At 39.6% G+C, this 21,189-nt stretch overlaps 1 protein-coding gene and 2 long non-coding RNA genes across 7 annotated transcripts in view; 2 read left to right on the forward strand and 1 right to left on the reverse strand.

The window, feature by feature from the left end:
* Positions 1-14,766, forward strand: part of sgms1b (sphingomyelin synthase 1b) — a 25,213-nt gene extending 10,447 nt beyond the window's left edge. For 4 of the 5 annotated variants that reach the window (XM_083556796.1, XM_083556798.1, XM_083556795.1 and 1 more), the window contains exons 2-6: positions 7,012-7,572; positions 7,676-7,793; positions 11,402-11,555; positions 11,871-12,037; positions 13,448-14,766. In XM_083556796.1, the coding sequence (XP_083412922.1) occupies positions 7,145-7,572; positions 7,676-7,793; positions 11,402-11,555; positions 11,871-12,037; positions 13,448-13,621 (1,041 nt within the window). In that variant the 5' untranslated portion in view covers positions 7,012-7,144 and the 3' untranslated portion in view covers positions 13,622-14,766. Of the gene's footprint in view, positions 1-3,232; positions 3,254-7,011; positions 7,573-7,675; positions 7,794-11,401; positions 11,556-11,870; positions 12,038-13,447 lie in introns of those variants that run through there. The other variant, XM_083556799.1, reaches the window with a different exon arrangement.
* On the reverse strand, positions 1,826-2,489 carry LOC310734605. Its single transcript, XR_014536102.1, has 2 exons — positions 2,369-2,489; positions 1,826-2,320 (listed from the first exon to the last, which is right to left on the reverse strand). It is a non-coding gene; the product is annotated as an uncharacterized lncRNA (long non-coding RNA).
* Positions 14,767-14,831: 65 nt separating the features above from the next.
* LOC310734600 lies at positions 14,832-17,137 on the forward strand. The gene is made up of 2 exons (XR_014536098.1): positions 14,832-16,215; positions 16,574-17,137. It is a non-coding gene; the product is annotated as an uncharacterized lncRNA (long non-coding RNA).
* The last annotated feature ends 4,052 nt before the right edge of the window (positions 17,138-21,189 follow it).

A 21,189-nucleotide genomic window follows, 5' to 3' on the forward strand; every position in this document is an offset into this window, starting at 1 on the left:
ACTTTTAACAGGAAACTGCACCCATGCTGATGTATTTTAACTCAGAGTCTCAACTCTGAGTGTGTGTGTGTGTGTGTGTGTGTGTGTGTGTGTGTGTGTGTGTGTGTGTGTGTGTGTGTGTGTGTGTGTGTGTGTGTGTGTAAAACTACAAAAAAAATGCACAATTCATAATTTTCGAGAGAGCAAAGTGTAATTTTTCTCTATTACACAAACACAACAAATCTGCCAGTAATAAAACTGGAACCATTCTGCACTGTGTACAAGTGCAGTTAGAGTAAAGCACTAGCGCAGAGCGAGCTGTGTAATAGAAAGCAGATGTGTAGCGGGGACACATCCCTTCCCCCGTTCCACGCGCAGTCTTGTAAACAGACGTGCCACGCCCTGCCGAACACCCTCAAAAAGTTCTTGAAATTCTTCAGACTCGAAACCATGTGCTTCAGATACCAAGGGTGTAACCAATAAGCATTTATCCGGCTGTAGATTTTGAAAACTTGGTTGCTTTTAGAGAAAGTTTCACCTCTTCGGGTTTAAAAAGAAAATAACGTGTGTGTTTGTTTTATTTTTTAGCAGAAAATCTTGTAGGCAATTGGTTCGAAGAAAGTTTCCATGAAGTAAAACGTGCCGGTGAATTTATTTTTTTTTTTTTTACCTGTTTTTACTTCAGGATTAAGCCTCAAAGTAATTCCCTATTTGACTCATGCACCATGTGTCTGCCAGTGGGATTTACGCTTTTAGGGCAACCTGTAATCAGATTTGTATCCTTTATTCTCCATTTAACCCGATTAGTGCATTTAATTTCAGTTAAATCTTTAAAAGTCCCTGACTAATCCTTAACGAAATGTGGCAAAATCTTGTCGATTGTTTCTGTCGATGAAGTTTTGCAGTACTTGGATGTTGTAAGTTGTTGTAGTTTGAGCGTCACAGACCTCCAGTTGCAAGAGAAGCAAATTAGCCAATATGTGAGCTTTACAACATCGACATTATTGTTTTTAAACGACACGGCCGTCCACTCCTGCAAAAGTCTACGCACCCTTGTTAAAGTAGCAGGTTTATGCGAAGTGAAAAAAAAACGTTTACACCATTAGTGGGAAATTGCCGAGTGTAACAAATGAAAGTCCAACATTTTTTTTTGAAAAAGAGGATATTTATTTACATAAAATTCTTCTGATTGAGGAAAAAAAAAAACTTTTCTTCACGATTTTATTATTCACATGTTATTCTATTCACTGCAGAAGTCATGATTTGCAAAGAGCTTACACAGCATGCACGGTGTCCCACTTGTTGAAAGGTATCAATCGAGGGAGGGTTATAAAAGACGTTCCAAACATTTGGATGTACTATGGTTCAACGTAAAGGCCATCGTTGGGCAAATAGAGAAAATTATTTTTATATTTAAATGTACATTTCCCACTGCCATACGTGCAAAGTTGCACAAAGGCGCGAAATAAAACGATATAGTTTACATCTGCCGTTTCCAACAGTAATATTTAAATTTTGAACAGTTTTAATATGTAAATGACACACAAATTTTAACACTTTATAAGTTGCGTATAAATGAAAATGTATCCCCCAAATTGATTTAATATGTGTAACATGTCCAAGCAGAAATAGTAGCAAATCCTGAATGCATTAAGACTCACGGTTAGGACACTTAGAATTGCATTTTTATCATAATGCTGTGGGATATTTGTAGGAAATTTCAGTGTGTGTTTCAAAATGCATTCTAAACCATATGTATAGCAAAGGGTAGCAAAATGGTCATTTAAATTATTATTATTTTTTGTATGCATTTATTGCATTGAAACTTAAGACGTTCGAAAATGCATTCAGCGCTGACCACGCCCACTCTCCCTTAAAATTAGTATGTAATTTACATATTAAAAATACTGTCGGAAATGGCAAATGCAAATAGGATCATTTTGATTTTCCTTTTGCACCAAACTTTGCACATACAATGCATTGCCATTTTACATATTACATTTTAAGTTGAATTTTGCTACCTATACGCTTCCATACAATAGACCACAAGTTCTGCTAATTAATGTAAATCACAAATACATTTTTGTAAAAAAAAAAACAAAAAACCTTAAAGCTGATGTTTATGTAAATGTATAATTGTCCACCTGACAGGAAAAGGAAAATGTATGAAACTGCAAAAATAAAAGACAACCGTGAACAACCTCAAAAATTGTGATTTTAGTTGCTAAATATGTTCATGATGCATAAATCTTTTTCAAAGATTTGAAAGATATTGAAAACAATACCGACAGTGATGCATGTACAACAACAACATGGCTCTCAATGTCTTGACATAATATAACTAGTGTAATATGATTGGTTTCTATTAATATCTGGTTATATTTGACACATTTTGTATCAGAGGGTCCCTACCCCATGTCGTGAAGACCCCTGCTATAGACCATTTCAACAGTCATGCGTTCTTTGTAAGGAAGTGGCGTCTTTGGGTCGAGACACATTGAAAACACAGGCGGGAGAACTGTTTATACACAGCGCAATTATTCTTGTCAATCTTCTCAATTAAAAATGTCAACAGTGTCGCAACTCGAGATATATACTGTTCTCTAAAACCAGCAGCACATGATGAATTAGAGTTTGGTGTAAAGTAGATTAAAAATACAGACCCGTTAGCCAGATTTGTGTTGAATGCACCTGTTATTGTTCATTCGTGACCACAGGGTTTACATGTGACAGATGGAGCATTCAAACCCTCTCTTACTCTGTTCTACCACAACAATATGACTCAACACTTTACCAGATCAAACCAAAAACATTTCAAAACCTATGGCATAATTATGTATGCAATACGTTATGATTCAACCCTACAATGAACGCTGTAATGCATTTTCACTGTTTTTAACGTTCGCGGGTTTGTACTGCAGATCAGTTTCCTATCACAGAGCTCGTGAGATGAACACCTGGTTTATTGAACATCTGGCGGTGAAACTCCTACATGCACAGACTGTTCTTTCCTGGTATTATCTCCAGATGTTGTATTACTTCATTTCTACATTTCACTACAATTGAACAGAATTCAGTTAGCTATGTGTTTGGTATTAGAATTATAGACGTGCCGAATTGCGCAGCGACACATGTGCAATGCGCACCTCCCCGGTTACCATAGCAACGGCCAAAACAGGATCTATTTTAACAGCGTGTTCGAGACTCCAACACAGGATACAGGCCAGCCACGCTGTATCGACATGTTCTGTGATTTTCCACAAAGGAAGTCATTGTAGGTAACCAGACTACGATAAGTCTTTTTACTTCTTCTCTCCCTCTGTCTTAACCAGATAATAATGCGCATCTGGATACGGTTCTTCAGGTGGACGTTTAATGTCCTGAGTGGAAAAATGGTTGTCTCAGTGTTTGTGTTAAGAGTTTCGATAAATCCACGTTGCGATCCATTTTTAGCTTTTATAAAGAATCTACAAATACCAGTCAGTTTTAGTCATTGTTGTGGCTGCTTGTGAACTGAAGATGGAAAGGAATTTCACGCATACATCCATATAAACACAGGACACGTGGTTTAAATGAAGACTAGTGTTTAGCCAGAGTCTATGAGGCGATCATGCACAGTAGATGCCCTTAGTACAGGGGTGTCTAACTCAGATTTGGATTAATTAATTATTATGTAATTATATTTGGCCCGCGAGATCATATCAAGTGTGTATTAGAGCTGGCCCGCCAGTATATCGCGCATACACCGCTAATACTACAAATCCCAGAATGCTTTGTTAGTGCGTTTGCGCGTCAGTCGAGACCGCTGAAAAACTCCGCGTACTGAATTTACTTCGCGATTTACCGACTTTGAAGCCCAGAAATGCAGATTTGAACTGCTCGGTGTTTCGTTTGTGGTTGACGTGGAAAGCGCACCAACCAACCTCCAAATGGAGCTGATTGAACTCCAGTGTAGAGACACGCTCAAGTCAAAGTACGACTCTGTGTGTGCTGCACAGTTTCCATGTTTCCTCCTCGACACACTGCTCCAACTCCGTGTCCAAGCTGCTCAAACACTCTCTATGTTCACCAGCACATATCTGTGTGTGTAACTGTTCTCTTTAATGAAGATGAACAAAACACCACTCAGGAGTCGCACTGATGAACATCTTCACTCTTTCCTGAGGATTTCCTCAGCTCAGAGCCTAAACCCAGACATGATGCACTTGTATGTAAGAAGAGATGCAGGTATCTGTCTTCAACCAATGAATGAATGTTGTCTTTATGCACCTTTCCTACTCCAAGGCATGGCCTGTTCATGGTTGGAAGATTTAATTTTTAATTGAAGGAAATGATTATTTTTGGTTTTGTTGTTGGCCTGTGAAAAATGATTGACATTATAAAGGAATTTGAAAGTCTATAGATAGAGAGAGACATGATAAGAAACGAATACCACTGATGTGTGTTTTATTTCAAATGTAATTTCTCATGTGTTTATAATATTAAACTTTGGTTGTTCCAGATTTAATGTTTATGCAAAACTAAAGTTTGTTTCCATATGAAAAGGTTCAACATTACACATCTGAAGAGACGGAAAACATGCACAATTGCAGTAATTTTTTCAATAAATATTGAGTTTGGCCCGCTGACTTCGTCCCAGTTTTTAATTTTGGCCCACTGTGAATTTGAGTTTGACACCCCTGTTCTAAGGGCATCTACTGTGCATGATCGCCTCATAGACTCTGGCTAAACACTAGTCTTCATTCTAAGGCTTAGAATTTGCTGGATCGTAAATGTTTTTTGCAAGAAAAAGTAAAAAGATATTGCCAAGGAAAGATGAGCTACGCTTCTGCACACTTTCCTAAACAGAGGAGTGTAAAATAATAACAATAATGAAATAGTGCTTTAGCAAACGTCTTATTTTTCTCCCAGTCAGTAGAAGCGGAGCTTTTTGATAACATTCTCCAAAGAGGATAAATTTGAACACGCCGTTTTTCGGGTCGCAGTGTGAACTGTGAAAACGGAGTCTTTTCAAAACGGTGACTCGTTTTCAGTCATTAACACGCGACGCTTTACTAACACTCTGGCTACGTCTACACTAGTCTGTTTTCCAAAACGGTAAAAACGCTGTTTACATCGTAAATTTCCGTAAATAAACGGCAGGCAGAAACGACGAAAACACCGTTTTCAAATTTGTCCGGATTAGTATAGGTAGGGGTCCCCAACCTTTTTAAAACTGAGAGCTACTTCTTGGGTACCAATTTTTGTGAAGGGCTACCAGTTTGATACACACAGTTTTAAGTTTGATCTGAAATAACAAATTTGCTCAATTTACCTTTTATTATGTGTTATTATTAATAATTAACGATATTCATCTATGTGAAGACACTGATCATGTTAATGATTTCTCACAATAATTATCAACAATGATTTACAAAGTAATAAACAGCTATTTTTTGGAAAAGGCTTTCAGGCTACTCACGTGGTCCTCGTGGTGCTCGTGGGCACCATATATATATATATATATATATATATATAATAAACTACCGTAATTTCCGGACTATAAAGCGCACCCATATATAAGCCGCACCCACTGAATTTTACAAATATTTTTATTTTTAACATAAATAAGCTGCACCTGTCTACACTAATGTACTTTACACAGGCTTTAACGAAAGACACGTTACACACGGTGTAACGGGTGAAATATGTTGCGCTTCCTTTAGGAGCGGTATTTTGGGAATAGCCTGCCACTGCATTTTCCAGTATTACTGTGTGTGTGCAAGACGAGGAATATGTCCTTATTATTTTCTGATGCTCATTTCTAAGTTTCTTTGACTAACCCGTAACGCTGTTGCCAAGAAAAATAAAAAAGCACAAGTTTTGGAAACCTGTCTGTGCTTATATGATTTCTGTTGCAACTGGAGTTAGCGAGCTCTCCCTTCACCCAGACTCAACGCGTTACAACGGCTTGTATCTAAACAGTAGCCTACCAAGAAAGTCATTGTTCACGGTCTTCCTCCTTCCTTTCACAACTATTTCTCTCGGGAGTTTAGCTTTTGTCATCGTCGTGCGTTTAGAAAAAAAACTTTTTTCTCTTGATGCCGTGCAGCTCAGAACACAGGTGAGGTGCGGTTTTTTTTTTCGTTTCCGTTCGTAAATTTCATTGGTCTAATGTTATGGGGTTCAGTTTTTTGGCTTGAAGTTTGTGAAACCGGGAAAAACCCAGGAAAAATTCATAAATTAGCCGCTTCGTTGTTTAAGCCGCGGGGTTCAAAACTTGGGGAAAAAAGTAGCGGCTTATAGTCCGAAAAATACGGTATAATGGAAAATCTTTAAATGTAGGATTTTCTTGATCCCCCAAAATATATATATATTTTTGTAAATCAACAAAATTAGTTCCAGGGTTTCTCAGGGCTCACCATACATCACATGTCTCTGGCATTTTATAGCTTTAGTCCCCCTCATTTATGCCCTCGCCTCCAAACCCCTCGGCCCTTTTCCGATAACGGATCGAGCGGAGATCATGTTGCGTTTGAGTCACTTTATACGCTGACAATTTAATCTACAGTTATGATAGACAGAGATTTGTTTATTCATTTAAGCTTTGTTTACGGGTGCGTTGTATACACAAGAATAAATTTCAGGGTGATGGTGTTATTTTTGGGCCGGAGTAATTTATACTTTGTGGACTTTGTGGATGTCAGGCGCCTTTTAGAATATTGTAAATCATTGGACCAGCAGTTGCATCAAGCTTTCTCTGTTGGATACAGTTCCACCCATACGAGGCCTACTTTAGTAATTAGCTTATAAATGAATGCATTGCCTGTTCCATCAAAGGAAAAAAACTTTCCTGCTCCTTTCGATCGATATAATAGATTTAAAGCTTTACTGAACCCATCAAGACCCAATTTCATCAGAAGGTTCTGGTCATTTTGAAATGAACTCTACTAGGATCCTTGTTTTAAAACACATTGTTTGAGCAGATACACCTGGTCAACCGAACCCCATCCTTGATTATGATTTGGTTAACTGATGTTGTTTTCTTTTCAGGAAGGGCCGTGCGTTAGAAGATGCCGTCCAGTTGATGTCCAGACAACCAGAACGTGTTTTCTACATCAGTTTTTTTCCGCTTTATGAGCGCTGCTGGAGGAACTCTGTGCATCCTCTAGTGCTTTAGGCCAGCATGAAGAAAACCACTCAGTGGTCCAGAGAAGAGGTCACCATCGAGCTGTGCATGGAGACTCGCGCAAACGGCCATGCTAACGTCGACGCCGCCGGAGACAGGAGCAAAGCTACGCGCAACGGTTTGGTCAACGGTTTACATAAGGAAGTGGTGCGGATTCCTATCCCCGGCCCTCCTAGCGTTTTATTTCCCACCGAGTGGGGCAAGACTGCCATAGCCTTCTTCTATGCGATCTGCTGCTTCATTTTCACCACTCTAATGATCTCCGTAGTCCATGAGCGTGTGCCTCCCAAGGAGGTGAGCCCTCCATTGCCCGATAAGTTCTTTGACATTTTTGACCGCGTAGAGTGGGCTTTTACTGTCTGTGAGGTAAACGGGATGATTCTGGTCATCGTATGGATTTTACAGTGGAGTCTCCTAAAACACAAGTAAGTGAACATTTAAAAATAAAGCACACTTTTGAAGTCACACGTATTTGTAATAGGTGTTGGGGTGACCTAAGTTTTTTTTTTTTTTTTTTTTTTTTGGCAGGTCCATTGTTGGTCGGCGATTCCTGTTCATTTTAGGGACGCTATACCTCTATCGGTGTATCACCATGTACGTCACTACTCTGCCTGTTCCAGGGATGCACTTTAAGTGTTCACCTAAGGTACACATGGTTCCAAGAGCAATAACACCTTGATGCTGTGATCAACACTTACATTTGTCATAAAAACGCTCTCATCCAGAGCACTTACAATTATCTCATTTATCCAACTGGGCATGTGTGCGTTTTAAGAGCCTCGTTCAACTTGGTGGTGGTGCAATTTGAACCTTTGGATCCGAAAGTTAAAATCATAGCCACTGAAATACCACTTCCACTAGTTCATCATCATGCTTTTGTCGAGCTGTATTGATAGCCTGCATTTGATAGGTCAGTCTTCTCATACCTGAGGTAAAGGTGGTCCAAATTGGAACACAGCCAAATTAGTGTCCATTCAGAGTTCTTGTTGCAAGTGAACAAAACAGGTTCATAAACAATTATATTTTATTGCTTTATGTTCGTAGATTGTCAAGTTGTTGCTCTTGTTAGGTAATGACCTACGCTATAGGATAATTGGACCAGGATGCTTTGGAAGTGATTTTTAGGCCTTTAATGATTGTTCTTGATTTTCCTGTGGTAAGAGGTGTGTAGACCCAGTTCAGTTCCAGTTCAGTCCCAGTCCCAGTTCAGTCCTTGTCCAGTCCCAGTTCAGTCCTTGTCCAGTCCCAGTTCAGTCCTTGTCTAGTCCAAGTTCATTTTTTGCCCAGTCCCAGTTCATTACTTGTCTAGTCCAAGTCCTATTCCCAGTCCAGTCCCAGTTTATTCCTTGTCTAGTCCAAGTCCAATTCCCAGTTCAGTCCTTGTCCAGTTCCAGTTCAGTCCCAGTTTATTTCTTGTCCAGTCCCAGTACATTCCTTGTCTAGTCCAAGTCCCATTTCCAGTCCAGTCCCAGTTCAGTTCTGATTTAAAATGTAGTATTTATTTGGATCTCTGTATCCTGCCTGAAGTGAGAACACATCCTAGAGGACAAGTGTCAAAAATCTGGTCATGTATGTTCATGAAAAATGTAGACAGATGCCAGATTTTAGATTCTGAAAGTTGTCCAGGACTCTGTTGTTAACAAATCTGATATTTTGCCCAAGAAATGATAGTAAATATAATTAGGTGAGCATAAATGTTTAATCGATACTCACCAGTTAGAAGTGGACGAAGTATATCGTTCTTGCGCTTGAGAGAAAGTACAAATCTCCTGCGTACATGTTGCTCTAGGAAAAAATTAAATAATATATTGCTTGGAATTAAATAGTAAATTATGCAATTTAATTCTCCATTCTCCAGCACATCATACCTTTTATATGGAGAGAGTTTTCCTTTGTAACAGACGCACAGTGAGACTCCAAACACACTCTCTCTACCTGGTGGTCATGTGACAGGTTTTCCAACGTCCATGTAACGCAACCTCTGATGCTCATTGAAATGCTCCCGCAAAAACGTATTTATTTTTTGTTTTGTTTTGTTTCCTTGGTGACGTAGTTCTTTCTTTCAGCAGTCCAAATCTAATTTGCTGTATTTCGACCAACATGCAACAGCCAATCAGTTTTCTGTTATTGGATCACAGATGTAAACGGATTGCAGCTGTGGGGAAGTGCAAGTTTTGGTCAGATGTTTTAGCAGAGTGGAGATGTGACATGTTACACATGTAGGAATTATACAACTTATGCAACTTAAGATTTTTTAGTAAAACTTGCTGATGAAGCAGAAATCTTTTTTTTTTTATCCCACATTTACGTTTATGCAATTTAGCAGTCGCCCTTCTCCAGAGTAACTTTCAAAAGTGCTTTAATTCTTTATAAATCAATACTGGTTTACTAGATTACTTGAGATAACATCAGCCTGACCTCTAGTGAACTTTAGAGAAATGATAGCATGATTTGTTTTTATTATGTCTTTTTTTGTCTATAGACAAGACATAAACACAAGTGCTTGTTTAAGTGTCTTAGGAAGAAGGTAGGTCTTGAAGATGACTCTCATTACCTTTTTTTATATGAATGAAATATATATATATATTTCATTCATTAATTTCTTTATTATTTTATAAATGTTGCTCAATTTTATTATCGGTCATGGTTAACTTTCTGAAATCACAGAAACCAGACCTTGTGGTTAGATTGTGTAAGTAACTGAAGTAAGTAAGCCGAGATGAGGTACACAACAACTGTATTGTGTAATGACAAATTGCAAAAGTTGCCATGTTTTACGGAAACAAGCATTTTATTGGAACCCCAAGGTGGTACAGCTTGTGCACTTCTATACATTGTGTATGCTGTGTATGCTTCGACCATTTAAGGAAAGGCATATCATCAACTTGTCAGCGCACATGGTAGTTAACGTTTGTTCGAAATCCGCCTCTTCTCGGAGAAACGCGTCCCGTACCTCTAGGCGCTCGCTAAGTAGACTTGCTTAAAGCAGAAGAACGAGGAATAACGGAATGAGATGATTGTTTGGAGTGTAACTGTGTTGTCATGGTGAACTTCCTGGCAAGACTGTATTTGAGTGTTAATGTTTGTGTGTGTGTGAGTCAGCCGGGGGAGGGAGGGTGGAGACTGACGGTGTACACCCACTACATGGGACAGGAAGTGCTTGCTGCTCAGCCTGCAGGGAAGCATTCATCAGCAGATGGGCTGAGCCAGACGCCCTTTCACATATCTGATCTTGCTTTCCTGTGGGGTGCAGCCGAGTGGGCAAGAGAAAGAGCAAACGAGTTGGCGTAAAAAAATTACACGAGAGTGAATGAGTGTGAGCGAGTGTATGAGCGAGTGAAAAGCAGTGTAAATCAAGGATCTTCAACAGTCATACTGAAACATGTATTTCCTCACAGTTGCATCTCCTCCATACGCCATGCTGCTTGTCAGTTGTCCGTGCAATCACAGTTAATATGGGGGATGTGGTGGCTTAGCGGTTACGGCATTCGACTTTGGATCCGAAGGTCGTGAGTTCAAATCGCAGCCACAGCAAACTGCCACTTCTGGTCCCCTGAGCAAAGCTTTTAACCCCATAGTTGCTCAGCTGTATTGAATGAGATAAATGTAAGTCTCTCTGGAATAAGGATGTCAGGCAAATGCCATAAATGTAAATTATATGCTGATCAGGCATAACATTTTAACTGGTGAAGTAAATAACACTGATTATCTCTTCATCATGGCACCTGGGAGGGATATATTAGGTCGCAGGTGAACATTTTGTACTCAAAGTTGATGTTTTGGAAGCAGGAAAAAGCGAGCGTAAGGATTTAAGCAAATTTCGACAAGGGACAAATTGTTATGTCTAGACGACTGGGTTGAAGCATCCCCAAAACTGCAGCTCTTGTAGGCTGTTCCTGGTCTGCAGTGGTCAGTATCTATCAAAAGAGGTCCAACAAAGGTACAGTGATGAACAGGTGACAGGGTCATGGGCTCATTGGAGATCGAAGGCTGCCTTGTGTGGTCTGATCCAACAGACGTAGCTCAAATTGCTAAAGACGTTAATGCTCGAAGGGTCAGGACTGTTTTGGCAGCAATAGGGGGACCAACACAATATTAGGCAGGTGGTCATAATGTTATGCCTGATCATTAAATTTTTTTTCTGTGTGTATAAATCAAATGTGATGTTCGTCATAAAACATGGGCAATATAGGCAAGCAGGATTTGTTCTAGCTCATCGATTCATTTGAGGGTTTTTTTCCCCCTGTGCCGCAGCTGCATGGAGATTGGCAATCCCAGATGTGGCGGGTGTTGAAGATGCTTGCCGGTGGAGGTTTGACCATAACCGGTTCTCATCACATGTGCGGGGATTACCTGTACAGCGGCCATACGGTCATGCTGACCCTCACCTATCTCTTTATTAAAGAGTGTAAGTCGATGTCCTCCATGTCCTCCATTCTCATTTCTGCTCTAGGGAGTGAAACTGTTTGAATGACCGAGTGAGCCACCTTGTGTTATGTTTAGAATGTGCACTGGAAAAAGTGTTGGCCAAAAAATAAAAATAAAAGTGCATTTTTCTATAAAATTCCAGTCACTCGCACTTTATCAGTGTTTATTCACTTGTCCATCTCAGCTTATGTGCTAAAGTCTAGATTAAAAGAAATTCATAAGCTGTCTTCTGTTTAGGAATAAATAAAAGTAGAAAGATTCATTGATTTGAAACACTCCTTTTTGTGTCTCGCAGACTCTCCAAGGCGCTTCTGGTGCTATCACTGGGGGTGTGGGACGCTCTCGGTCGTCGGTGTGTTCTGCATCCTTTTGGCTCATGATCACTACACCATAGATGTAGTCGTTGCCTACTTCGTCACCACACGCCTTTTCTGGTGGTACCACACTATGGCTAACTATTCAGTAAGTAAAAGGCAACAGACACAATAACACCTTAATTTTTTGAAACACCTTGTCATGTGACCACTATATCAATACACCATATGTAACACTAACACAGGACGGTTCTAAATTAAATGTGATGAGGTCGACCGATTTTACCGATAGCTAGGTTGGATCCTACTGTACTCGCTGATAACTGATTAATCAACCAATAGTTATTTTAGAAGGATAGGTTCCCTGGTGGTCTAGTGGTTAGGATGTGGCGCTCTTTAACCGCTGCGGCCCGGGTTCGATCACCGGTCAGGGAACCAACCCCTAGCCTTTAGGGTTGCACAAGCCAGTGGACTCTTAGTGCCGGTCCCAAACCCGGATAAATGGGGAGGGTTGCGTTAGGAAGGGCATCCAGCGTAAAACATGTGCCAAATAGAACATGCGGATCATAAATACGGATGATCCGCTGTGGCGACCCCTAATGGGAGAAGCCGAAAGAAAGTTTTTAGAAAGTTATTTTAGAAGGATACTGAGATAAAAAAAAAAAAACACTACATGTAAAACTGAACTTTATCACAAAAAAAGTACCATGCTAAAGGAAATAAATATGAATATACTAAATAATAAATGTAATTAAATAATAATTAAATTATAAATATAATTTAGCGTTCTCCGTGCAGCGCGCTGTCTCATATGTCAAAACAAACAGCGTATGAAGTCAGTGATTCGCCTCTAGAGGCCACTCTTGCAATGACATCTGACCAGAAGCCAAAAAAACTATCGGTATGGATTTATTATTATTTATTATTTATTATCCAGCAATCCAGCAGTATTAGCAGTTCCAGCAATCAACTATCGGTGCAGATTGACCTCTGGTTGACCTCTATTTAAAACTCGTAACATCCATGAGCACAATGAATTGAACTTGGTAGCCAATTTAAATATTTCTATAACAAAATTATTGTTACACCTGACTTTTCCAGCTATACAGTATGTGGCTATATAGAGGCACACAATAGAGGTACAGCATGTACAGCAGTAGCAGTAAATTGAATTAGGAGACCCAAACTTTGACACTGTTCCTGTGCACAAAGCCAGCTCCATGAAAATATACTTTACATGGGTTTGGAGTGGAAGATCTTGAGTAGCTCTGACCTCAACCGTATCAAAGAGCTTTAGGATGAATTGGAACACTGAGTGCACCCCCAGGCCCCCTCACCTCACTTACATCAGTACCTGAGTTTACCAACACCCACACAAATCTCCACAAACACACTCCAAAATCTAGTGGAACATCTTCCCAGAAGAGTGGAGGATATTATAACAGCAAATGTGTACTAAGCATGTTAAAATGTTATGATCATGTGGTCTTCAAGTGTTTGCCCATACAGTGCATATGAGTGAATTTGCTTTATTAACAAAGCATCTTCTGATTTTCAGGAACTCAAGGCATTGTCTCCAAGCAACTTCATGTCACGCATTTGGTGGTACCGCGCTTTCCAGTATCTGGAGCAGAATGTGCAAGGCGTCGTCCCTCGCAGCTTCCACATCCCCTTCTCATGGCGATCGATACAGTGGGGTACGGTGAAGTACAGCAGGATCGACTCAGACTGAATGCAAACGCTCTATCCAAAGAGCAGTGACTCTTAAAGACTTTGCCTTAAGTGCCAGGTCATGTGACAAACCAAGCCAATCCCTTTAGCCCACTAGGCGCACCGACTGTCCAAACGTTCTGACTGTCCAAAACTTCGTCCAAAGCGGTTCATTCCTCACCAACTACGCGCATTTCAGCCCTGGGGGGCCACTATGGGAACGCGCGGTGTGTACACAGGGCCAGAGCGTATAAACGAATAGCACCTGCCAAAAGTTGTCACTTGGAAACATGATCTTATACAAATCGCTAATTTGGAAGCTGTCCTGCCCCCGTCCGTTACTTGAACACGCGGTAGAGCGAACCAGATGTTTCCATTCGCTAACAGACTGAGCCAGTATGTCATGTTTAGTGACCGAGTTGAATCTTTTACCAGGCTGTTTGCCTTTAATAAAACAAAAATCCTTCAGTTTATAATTATTTCCCTCTAAGAAAACAACTAGTAGGGGGAAGGATCAGTTTGAAGAGATGTGCAGTTTTGTAGCTTTCCACTTCGACACACAAAAAAGTGATTTCTACATGTATAGCGATTAATCTTTCCGAGTGAATGTCACTTTTTTCTTTTACACAAAAAGCAAAAGGAGACAGAAAGACTGTTTTTGGTGATAAACTTCCTCAGTGCCTTTCTTGCCAGGATTGTACATATCCTGTGCTTTGTATGTGTGTGGTGGTGATTGTGTTTATTTTAATTTTTTTTATTTTTTTTTTATTTATGGTCTCAGTGTTACATTAATGTTGATAGGACAAATGAAAAAATATAATCGAGGCAGAACTTTGCAGCAGTACATGCTGGAACGTTTTCTTCGCGTTTAGGTCGAAGGTAGTCGGCGCAAATGGCTTAGTGAATGGCTATCGCTGGTAGAAAATGGTGGTGAGTATAAAGACTCATGTAATACATGTTAAGACTGTTTCTTTGGTAAATTGGTATAGCTGCTAGGTTGTAGAGTCTACATCCGTAGCTTGCTTAAACCTAAGGAGTTGTGCGTAGACATGTAGGGATAACATATAAAAAAAAAAATATTCAAATACACCATTTTCTTCTTCTTTTACGTTTTTTTTTTACTGAATTTGTCTCAACCATTAATGACCACCAAGCCAATGAGTCTAATATTTTATATATATATATATATATATATATATATATATATATATATAAATATAAATATAAAAATATATAAATTATTATTATTTTTGCTGTTGTACTTGTATTTATTTATTACCATATCTCAGTGGAATATGGGAGGTTGTATCATTTCCTGTTTTTGTTTTTTTTTGTCAATGGCAAGTGTCCATGTTTTTGCTGGTTCTGCTGTAATCTCCTGTTGGACGGAAGAGTAGTTTCAGTAGTTTCATTGTCTTTGTGCGTTGACTCTGTCCGATGTGGTTATTGAGCAGGATTGTATTATGTTCATAAGCTAATAACTGTTCTGTACAACACGCAATGAGAGAGCTGCTAACACTTTTTTAATTTTTTTGATGTTTTTTTGCCAAATAAATGACAACCATTATCACACACTATAATGCTATTTAAAGTATTATTCTAGTTCTAAAACCTATTTCACACAGGTCTGAGATCTTTACCACTCATATACCCTGCCTCCAAGCTTTATCAACGAACTGGTGTTTGACCATGCCTTTGCTTTCATTTTTGACATGTGGGAGGTGCATGAATGCAGAATGACTTGTGAAGTCCATCGGTAAATACAGAGTGGCTTGCGGCTCTTCAACTGTGAGTGCACAGAAGGACGAGGGAGGACACCACGGACAGTTGGCAGACAGAGAGCAAGGGGCTACGGCCTCTTCCAAAGAGCGTGGCACCGGTATTTGAGGCGGGCTACTTTTTCGTGGCCCACCCTGCGCATTTTAACACTTATTCATCAGTCTATAATACTTTTTAAAAAATTTCAAGAATAGTTTTATAACATGCCAACAGATGGCAGCACAAGGCTGCATGCACAGTCACAGGAAGCACCGACCTTCATAAGTCAGTGTGCCAAAATATATCATTGTGTGTACATTAAGAGCTGTGCAACTGGTGCTGTTCTGACCACGTCCATTACCACATCTGCGATTCTCCAAAATGCATCACCAAAATAAATTATAGAAACCTTAAACTGAAGGTCTTCATATAACCACTGAACACTGCCTTAGTCAAAACAATGTAAACAGAACATCTCATCATACCCACCTTGATCTTGCCATAGAAATAGCCACTGTTGCTGGATTGGCATTAAAAGATAATTAACAAACAACCCATGTCTGCTATTCTGACACTTGCGCCCCCTGTCACCGAGCTCTCCTCACACGCGATTTTCTCCCCAGAAACATGATCTCACTTCCGCACCCACCCTACTCACCAGATTTGTCTCCTGCGGACTTCGCCCTCTTCCCGAAAATGAAGCTCCATCTCAAAGGTTGCCGTTTTGACCGTTGTGGAGATCCAGTGCGAATCGCAGAAGGTGCTTGACACGCTTTAAAAAGACGACTTCCAGGACACATTCCAGAAGTGGCAGGAACGCTAAGGGCGCTGTTGCTGTGCAAGGGGACCATTTTAAAGGTGGTAGTATGTAAACATAGATAAATTAAGTACTTTTTTGTAAACAGAACAAGTCTCGAAAGGATTTGATACCACCCAGTATTATCAACTATTGCTTATACAACATTTCTGATCAGCAAACATCTTAAAAATATAACCTTCACTCAGTTATATAAAACTGAGAAATAAAAGGAAACCCAATATAAAGTGTGTTAGTATGGAGCTGGGACTCCAGAATATCTTCACTTTGCAGAACAGATTTCCATATCTCTGAATTTATGCTGATTGAAATTATTTTTTTCACAGAAAACATTCCTGCAGTTTGTGCTTTGATAGTAGGGTCTAATACGTCTTCTTTTTCTTTTTCTTCTTTTTTCAGCTGCTCTCATTAGGGGTTGCCACAGCAGATCATCCATCTCCATACTACTCTGTCCTCTACATCTGCCTCTTTCAAACCAACTACCTGCATGTTCAAGTTCGAGTTTATTTCTATAGCGCTTTTCACAACGGACATTGTCTCAAAGCAGCTTTACAGAATTTATCAATGAAAGTGAATAATGTGTGTTAATACCTGATGAGCAGCCTGGGGTGACTGTGGCAAGAAAAAAGATCTTCAGATGACATGAGGAAGAAACTTTGAGTGGAACCAGACTCAAAAGGGGAACCCATCCTCATTTGGGTGATATCAAGAGTGTGATTATAACAGAAACCATAAATACAATACAAAAACGCAATACAACAACGCGTGCCATTACAAAGAGAGAGACATTTCACATATGGAGGGTGAATACTATTTTACTAAAGCAAGAAACCCAGTTAAGACACCTCCAGACCTCTACACTACAACCACAACTGTGCACCTACATCATCTTGAGCAGTTCAGAATCAATATTTGTCTAATAACATGACAAAAACATTTAAATAAAATGCAACCTATTTACCAGAGATGCAGACTCATAATTTGGAGCACTCCTCAGAGACTGTAAGCCAGTGCTACCGCTCGTATTCACTGGTCTGGAAGTGGAGAACTAAACCTTTCCCGGGCTGAGATACGCTAGCTAGCTTAGGGGTTGGCCGACCTCCTCACGATGTCTAGCTTTTCTTGTAAATGGATTTTTAAGTATGTCAGAGACCAAATCAATTTCTCTTCCTCCGTAGGCATATAAAAAAAGTCTTACTCAGATGTATTATGTGACATGTTTTGCCAGTCGAGCTTGGCTGTAACAGTTTCCCTCTGACCAACCAGTCAGAGGACAGAAATATGCTGATGCTATTCTGGGCCAGCTAGCTGCCTTGTGAGGCAAATATGAAATCTGATTGGTTAAAGAAACAGATGCGTTGCTAATATTCTCTATGGCCAAACAGCCAGCAGTACTGACTTTGAAGGTCCTGTGCAGATTAGATTGACATGGTGAGCACATAGAGGCTGAAATCTGATTGGACAAAAAAATCTAACATCCACATACACGTACTGGAAGCAGTGCAGCCAAGAGAAACGCTACGAAATAAAGAGAATAAACTGCTGGAAAAAATTTATACAATTTAATGAAACAAATAACAGAATTTAACTTTTAAATGTAGGTCAGTGCTTGTGATATTGTTTAGGCCAGCAGATAAGGTTTTGCTGGCCCTGAACACCCACCACTGTTTAAAACAATACAAAACACTGAAGAGTGAGAACTACCATGAGTACCGGAATGTGTGATTGGAAGTAATGTCTTTTCTACAGTCTTATACAGTCAGTTAACGTTATAACACTCAACGAGGTCTAATGTCCAAACTCTACATGAAGTGGAATCCAAATGGCCCTGGTACGTCTCTAGATGGTTTGGGATGTTAGTCAGTCGGCATCTACTTCTTTAAAGGTCCATAAAAAGAGAAGCAGTGGAGAGGAATTGGCGTAGCTGCTGTCGGTAATATTAACAAGCACAAGTTGATAATGTGCATGTGATCAGATGTACTGGAGCACAAGGTTATAATATGTGTTGTGTGTAGGCTTTTGCTAAAAAAAATAAGTATTTTAATCTGCACTTAAACTTAGAGAGTGTGTCTGAGTCACGAACACTGTCAGGAAGACTATTCCAAAGTTTAGGAGCTAAATGTGAGAATGCTCAACCGCCTTTAGTGGATGTTGCTATTCTATGAACAACTAAAAGTCCAGAGTTTTGAGATCTCAAAGAGCGTGACGGATTGTAGCATGTTAGAAGACTGGATAAATACATGGAAGCTAAACCATTTAGAGCTTTGTAGGTAAGTAGCAATATTTTGTAGTCTATTCGAAACTTAACAGGTAGCCAGTGTAGGGACGACCACATCCATTAACCTCCTCTTTGGCCTTCCTCTTTTCCTTCTTCCTGGTGGCTCCATCCTCAGCATTCTCTTACTGATACCCCATGTTCCTCCTCTGCACATACCAAACCATCTCAATCGTGCCTCTCTCACTTTGTCCCCAAAATGTCCTTTATCCGCTGTCCCTCTAATAAACTAATTTCTAATCCTGTCCATCCTCGTCACTCCCCGTCATCAGCTCTGCTACCTCCAGCTCCACCTCCTGTCTTTTATTCAGTGCCACTGTCTCTAATCCATACAACATCGCAGGTCTCACCACAGTCATATAAACTTTCCCTTTCACTCTTGCATTTACCCTTCTATCACTCCTGCTATCACACTCTTCTCCACCCACTCCACCCTGCCTGCACTTTTTTCTTTACTTCTCTAAAACACTCTCTCCATTATTTTTTACTGTTGACCCCAGGTACCTGAACTCCTCCACCTTCTCCACCTCTTCTCCCTGCAACCGCACCACTCCACTGCCCTCCCTCTTGTTCACACACATGTACTCTGTCTTACTCCTACTGACTTTCATTCCTCTTCTCTCCAGCACGTACCTCCACCTCTTCACCTCTCTCTTCTCAACCTGCTCCCTACTCTCACCACAAATCACAATATCATCCGCAAACATCATAGTCCATGGAGACTTCTGTCTGACCTCGTCATAGTAGGGTCTAATACACCACTCAAAAATCTTCCAAAGATGTCAAATTTAGTTTAGAGATCTCCATGGCATACGACTTACATGATTTTCATCTTTATCTTCGAATATTTCAAAGGTAATTTGAGAAATCCTTTCTTTGTATTGATTTGCTAAGACTTTTTCTTCTAAGAAGACCAGAGGACCTAAGCGATTGGCAGCAAAAGGCCACCTACAGTCCATAACAGGCACCCTGTGTTAACTCTGAACCTCAGTGTACCTCGAGGATGTGTAGTTTGGCCATCATTCATCAGTTCTTTCCATGATTTTAAACCCAACTCCCTGCAGCTTTGTTGATAGGAAAAACATCAGATGATCATCCCAGGACCCATTTGACCTGGTGGAGTGTGTGGGAAACATGCAGCATGGTCTCAGACCTGCTGGATTTTAAAAGATACAGTACTGAAATCAGTAAAAAGCAACACGCAGTAGTAAGCGGAAGAACAGAAGGAGATCTTGAAATGTTTTCAACATACTGTGGTTTTTTCTATGTAAAATGTTTTTTTTTTTTTTTTTTTTGTGGTTCAAATAAAGTCACCCTACTCTGTGAGACTCACATACTGTCCATGCTTTCATCAACACAGACACGTTACTCAAATCCGGAGCAATAGAGGTACACTAGATTGCCAAAAGTTTGCAGACACCTTAGTAAAAAGTAGTGGTTGACAGTAACGTAGTAAATGCAATTCACTTAAGTAGCTTTATCTCTGTACTTTACTAAAGCATTTCCATGTGGGTGGACTTTTACTCTAACTTCACTACATTTCAAAGTCAAATATCTCACTTTTAACTCAACTACATTTTGTGGAATCAGTTGTTGCTTATTTTTTATGAGTAAATAAAAGCGTAACTGGTCTAGCACAAAGCAAGCCACTCTGTTTTGAACGTGTTTTGATTGTGGCTTGATGGTATCTACTTAGCACCAACATACAGACTTTAACTTAACACAACACCTGTGGCCTTATTTGTGCATATTTATATATATATATATATATATATATATATATATATATATATATATATATATATATATATATATATATATATATATATATATATATATAATTTCGTGGTACTGGCTAATAATACCACTGGACCAGGTTTTAAGATCCACCTTTCTTTTGGTGAATATTTTGGACTGTAGGCACACATTTAGCTTTATAATACAGCCTAATGTACATGCTGTGATATATGAAGGGGGTAGATTATAAAATATATAATAAAATAAGGTTACAGAGTAATCAAAATACAGGTAGTCTTCTACTAAGTAGGTCGCTAAATCACAAAATGCAGTGAGGATGCTAACCCAATATAGCTTCAGATCGCTAGTAATTCTGCTACTGGGAAGACAAGACCTTCAACACAGTAAAGTTTTGCAGCACCAGCACAACACTTTTGCTATGCATTAGCATTATACACCAGCGTATTGATTGAATACTGACTTTTAATATCCTGTTCATGCATATTCATGAAGCTGCAGCAGCAATTCCACAAAAAAGGCCACCATGGCTTAATGTAGCGTGCTTTACTGTACACTCTCCGAGTTATCTCAGAAAGTGCTATCAGTGATAAGGCAGAATATGAAACAGGACCTTGGAGCATGTTATCACTACTAATAAACACAAAAAACATTGAAAAGCTGAGAAAAGCTATTCTCTATACAATTGTATATAGTGGGATTCACTCATTTCAGTCTTAATAATGATCTGTAGCTTCACTACACAGAAATGAATGTATTTTTGGTTTTGTGTGTACATGTAGAGACTTGAAGGGGTTGGATGGGTCAATAAAACACTTTTCATGGTTGGATGATCAAAGATCCTATTGCATAATACCAAGAATATTCTATGTTCCAGTAATGGTTTTAGTCTACACTAGTACATTTTGCCCCAATAAACCTTGAGAGGAGCCATGAGCCTCAAAAAACTCACTAATATTCACAGAGAAATGATGCGGAAATATGT

Source organism: Silurus aristotelis (genome assembly GCF_946808225.1).
Source record: "Silurus aristotelis genome assembly, chromosome: 12".
NCBI classification, from domain to species: Eukaryota; Metazoa; Chordata; class Actinopteri; order Siluriformes; family Siluridae; genus Silurus; species Silurus aristotelis.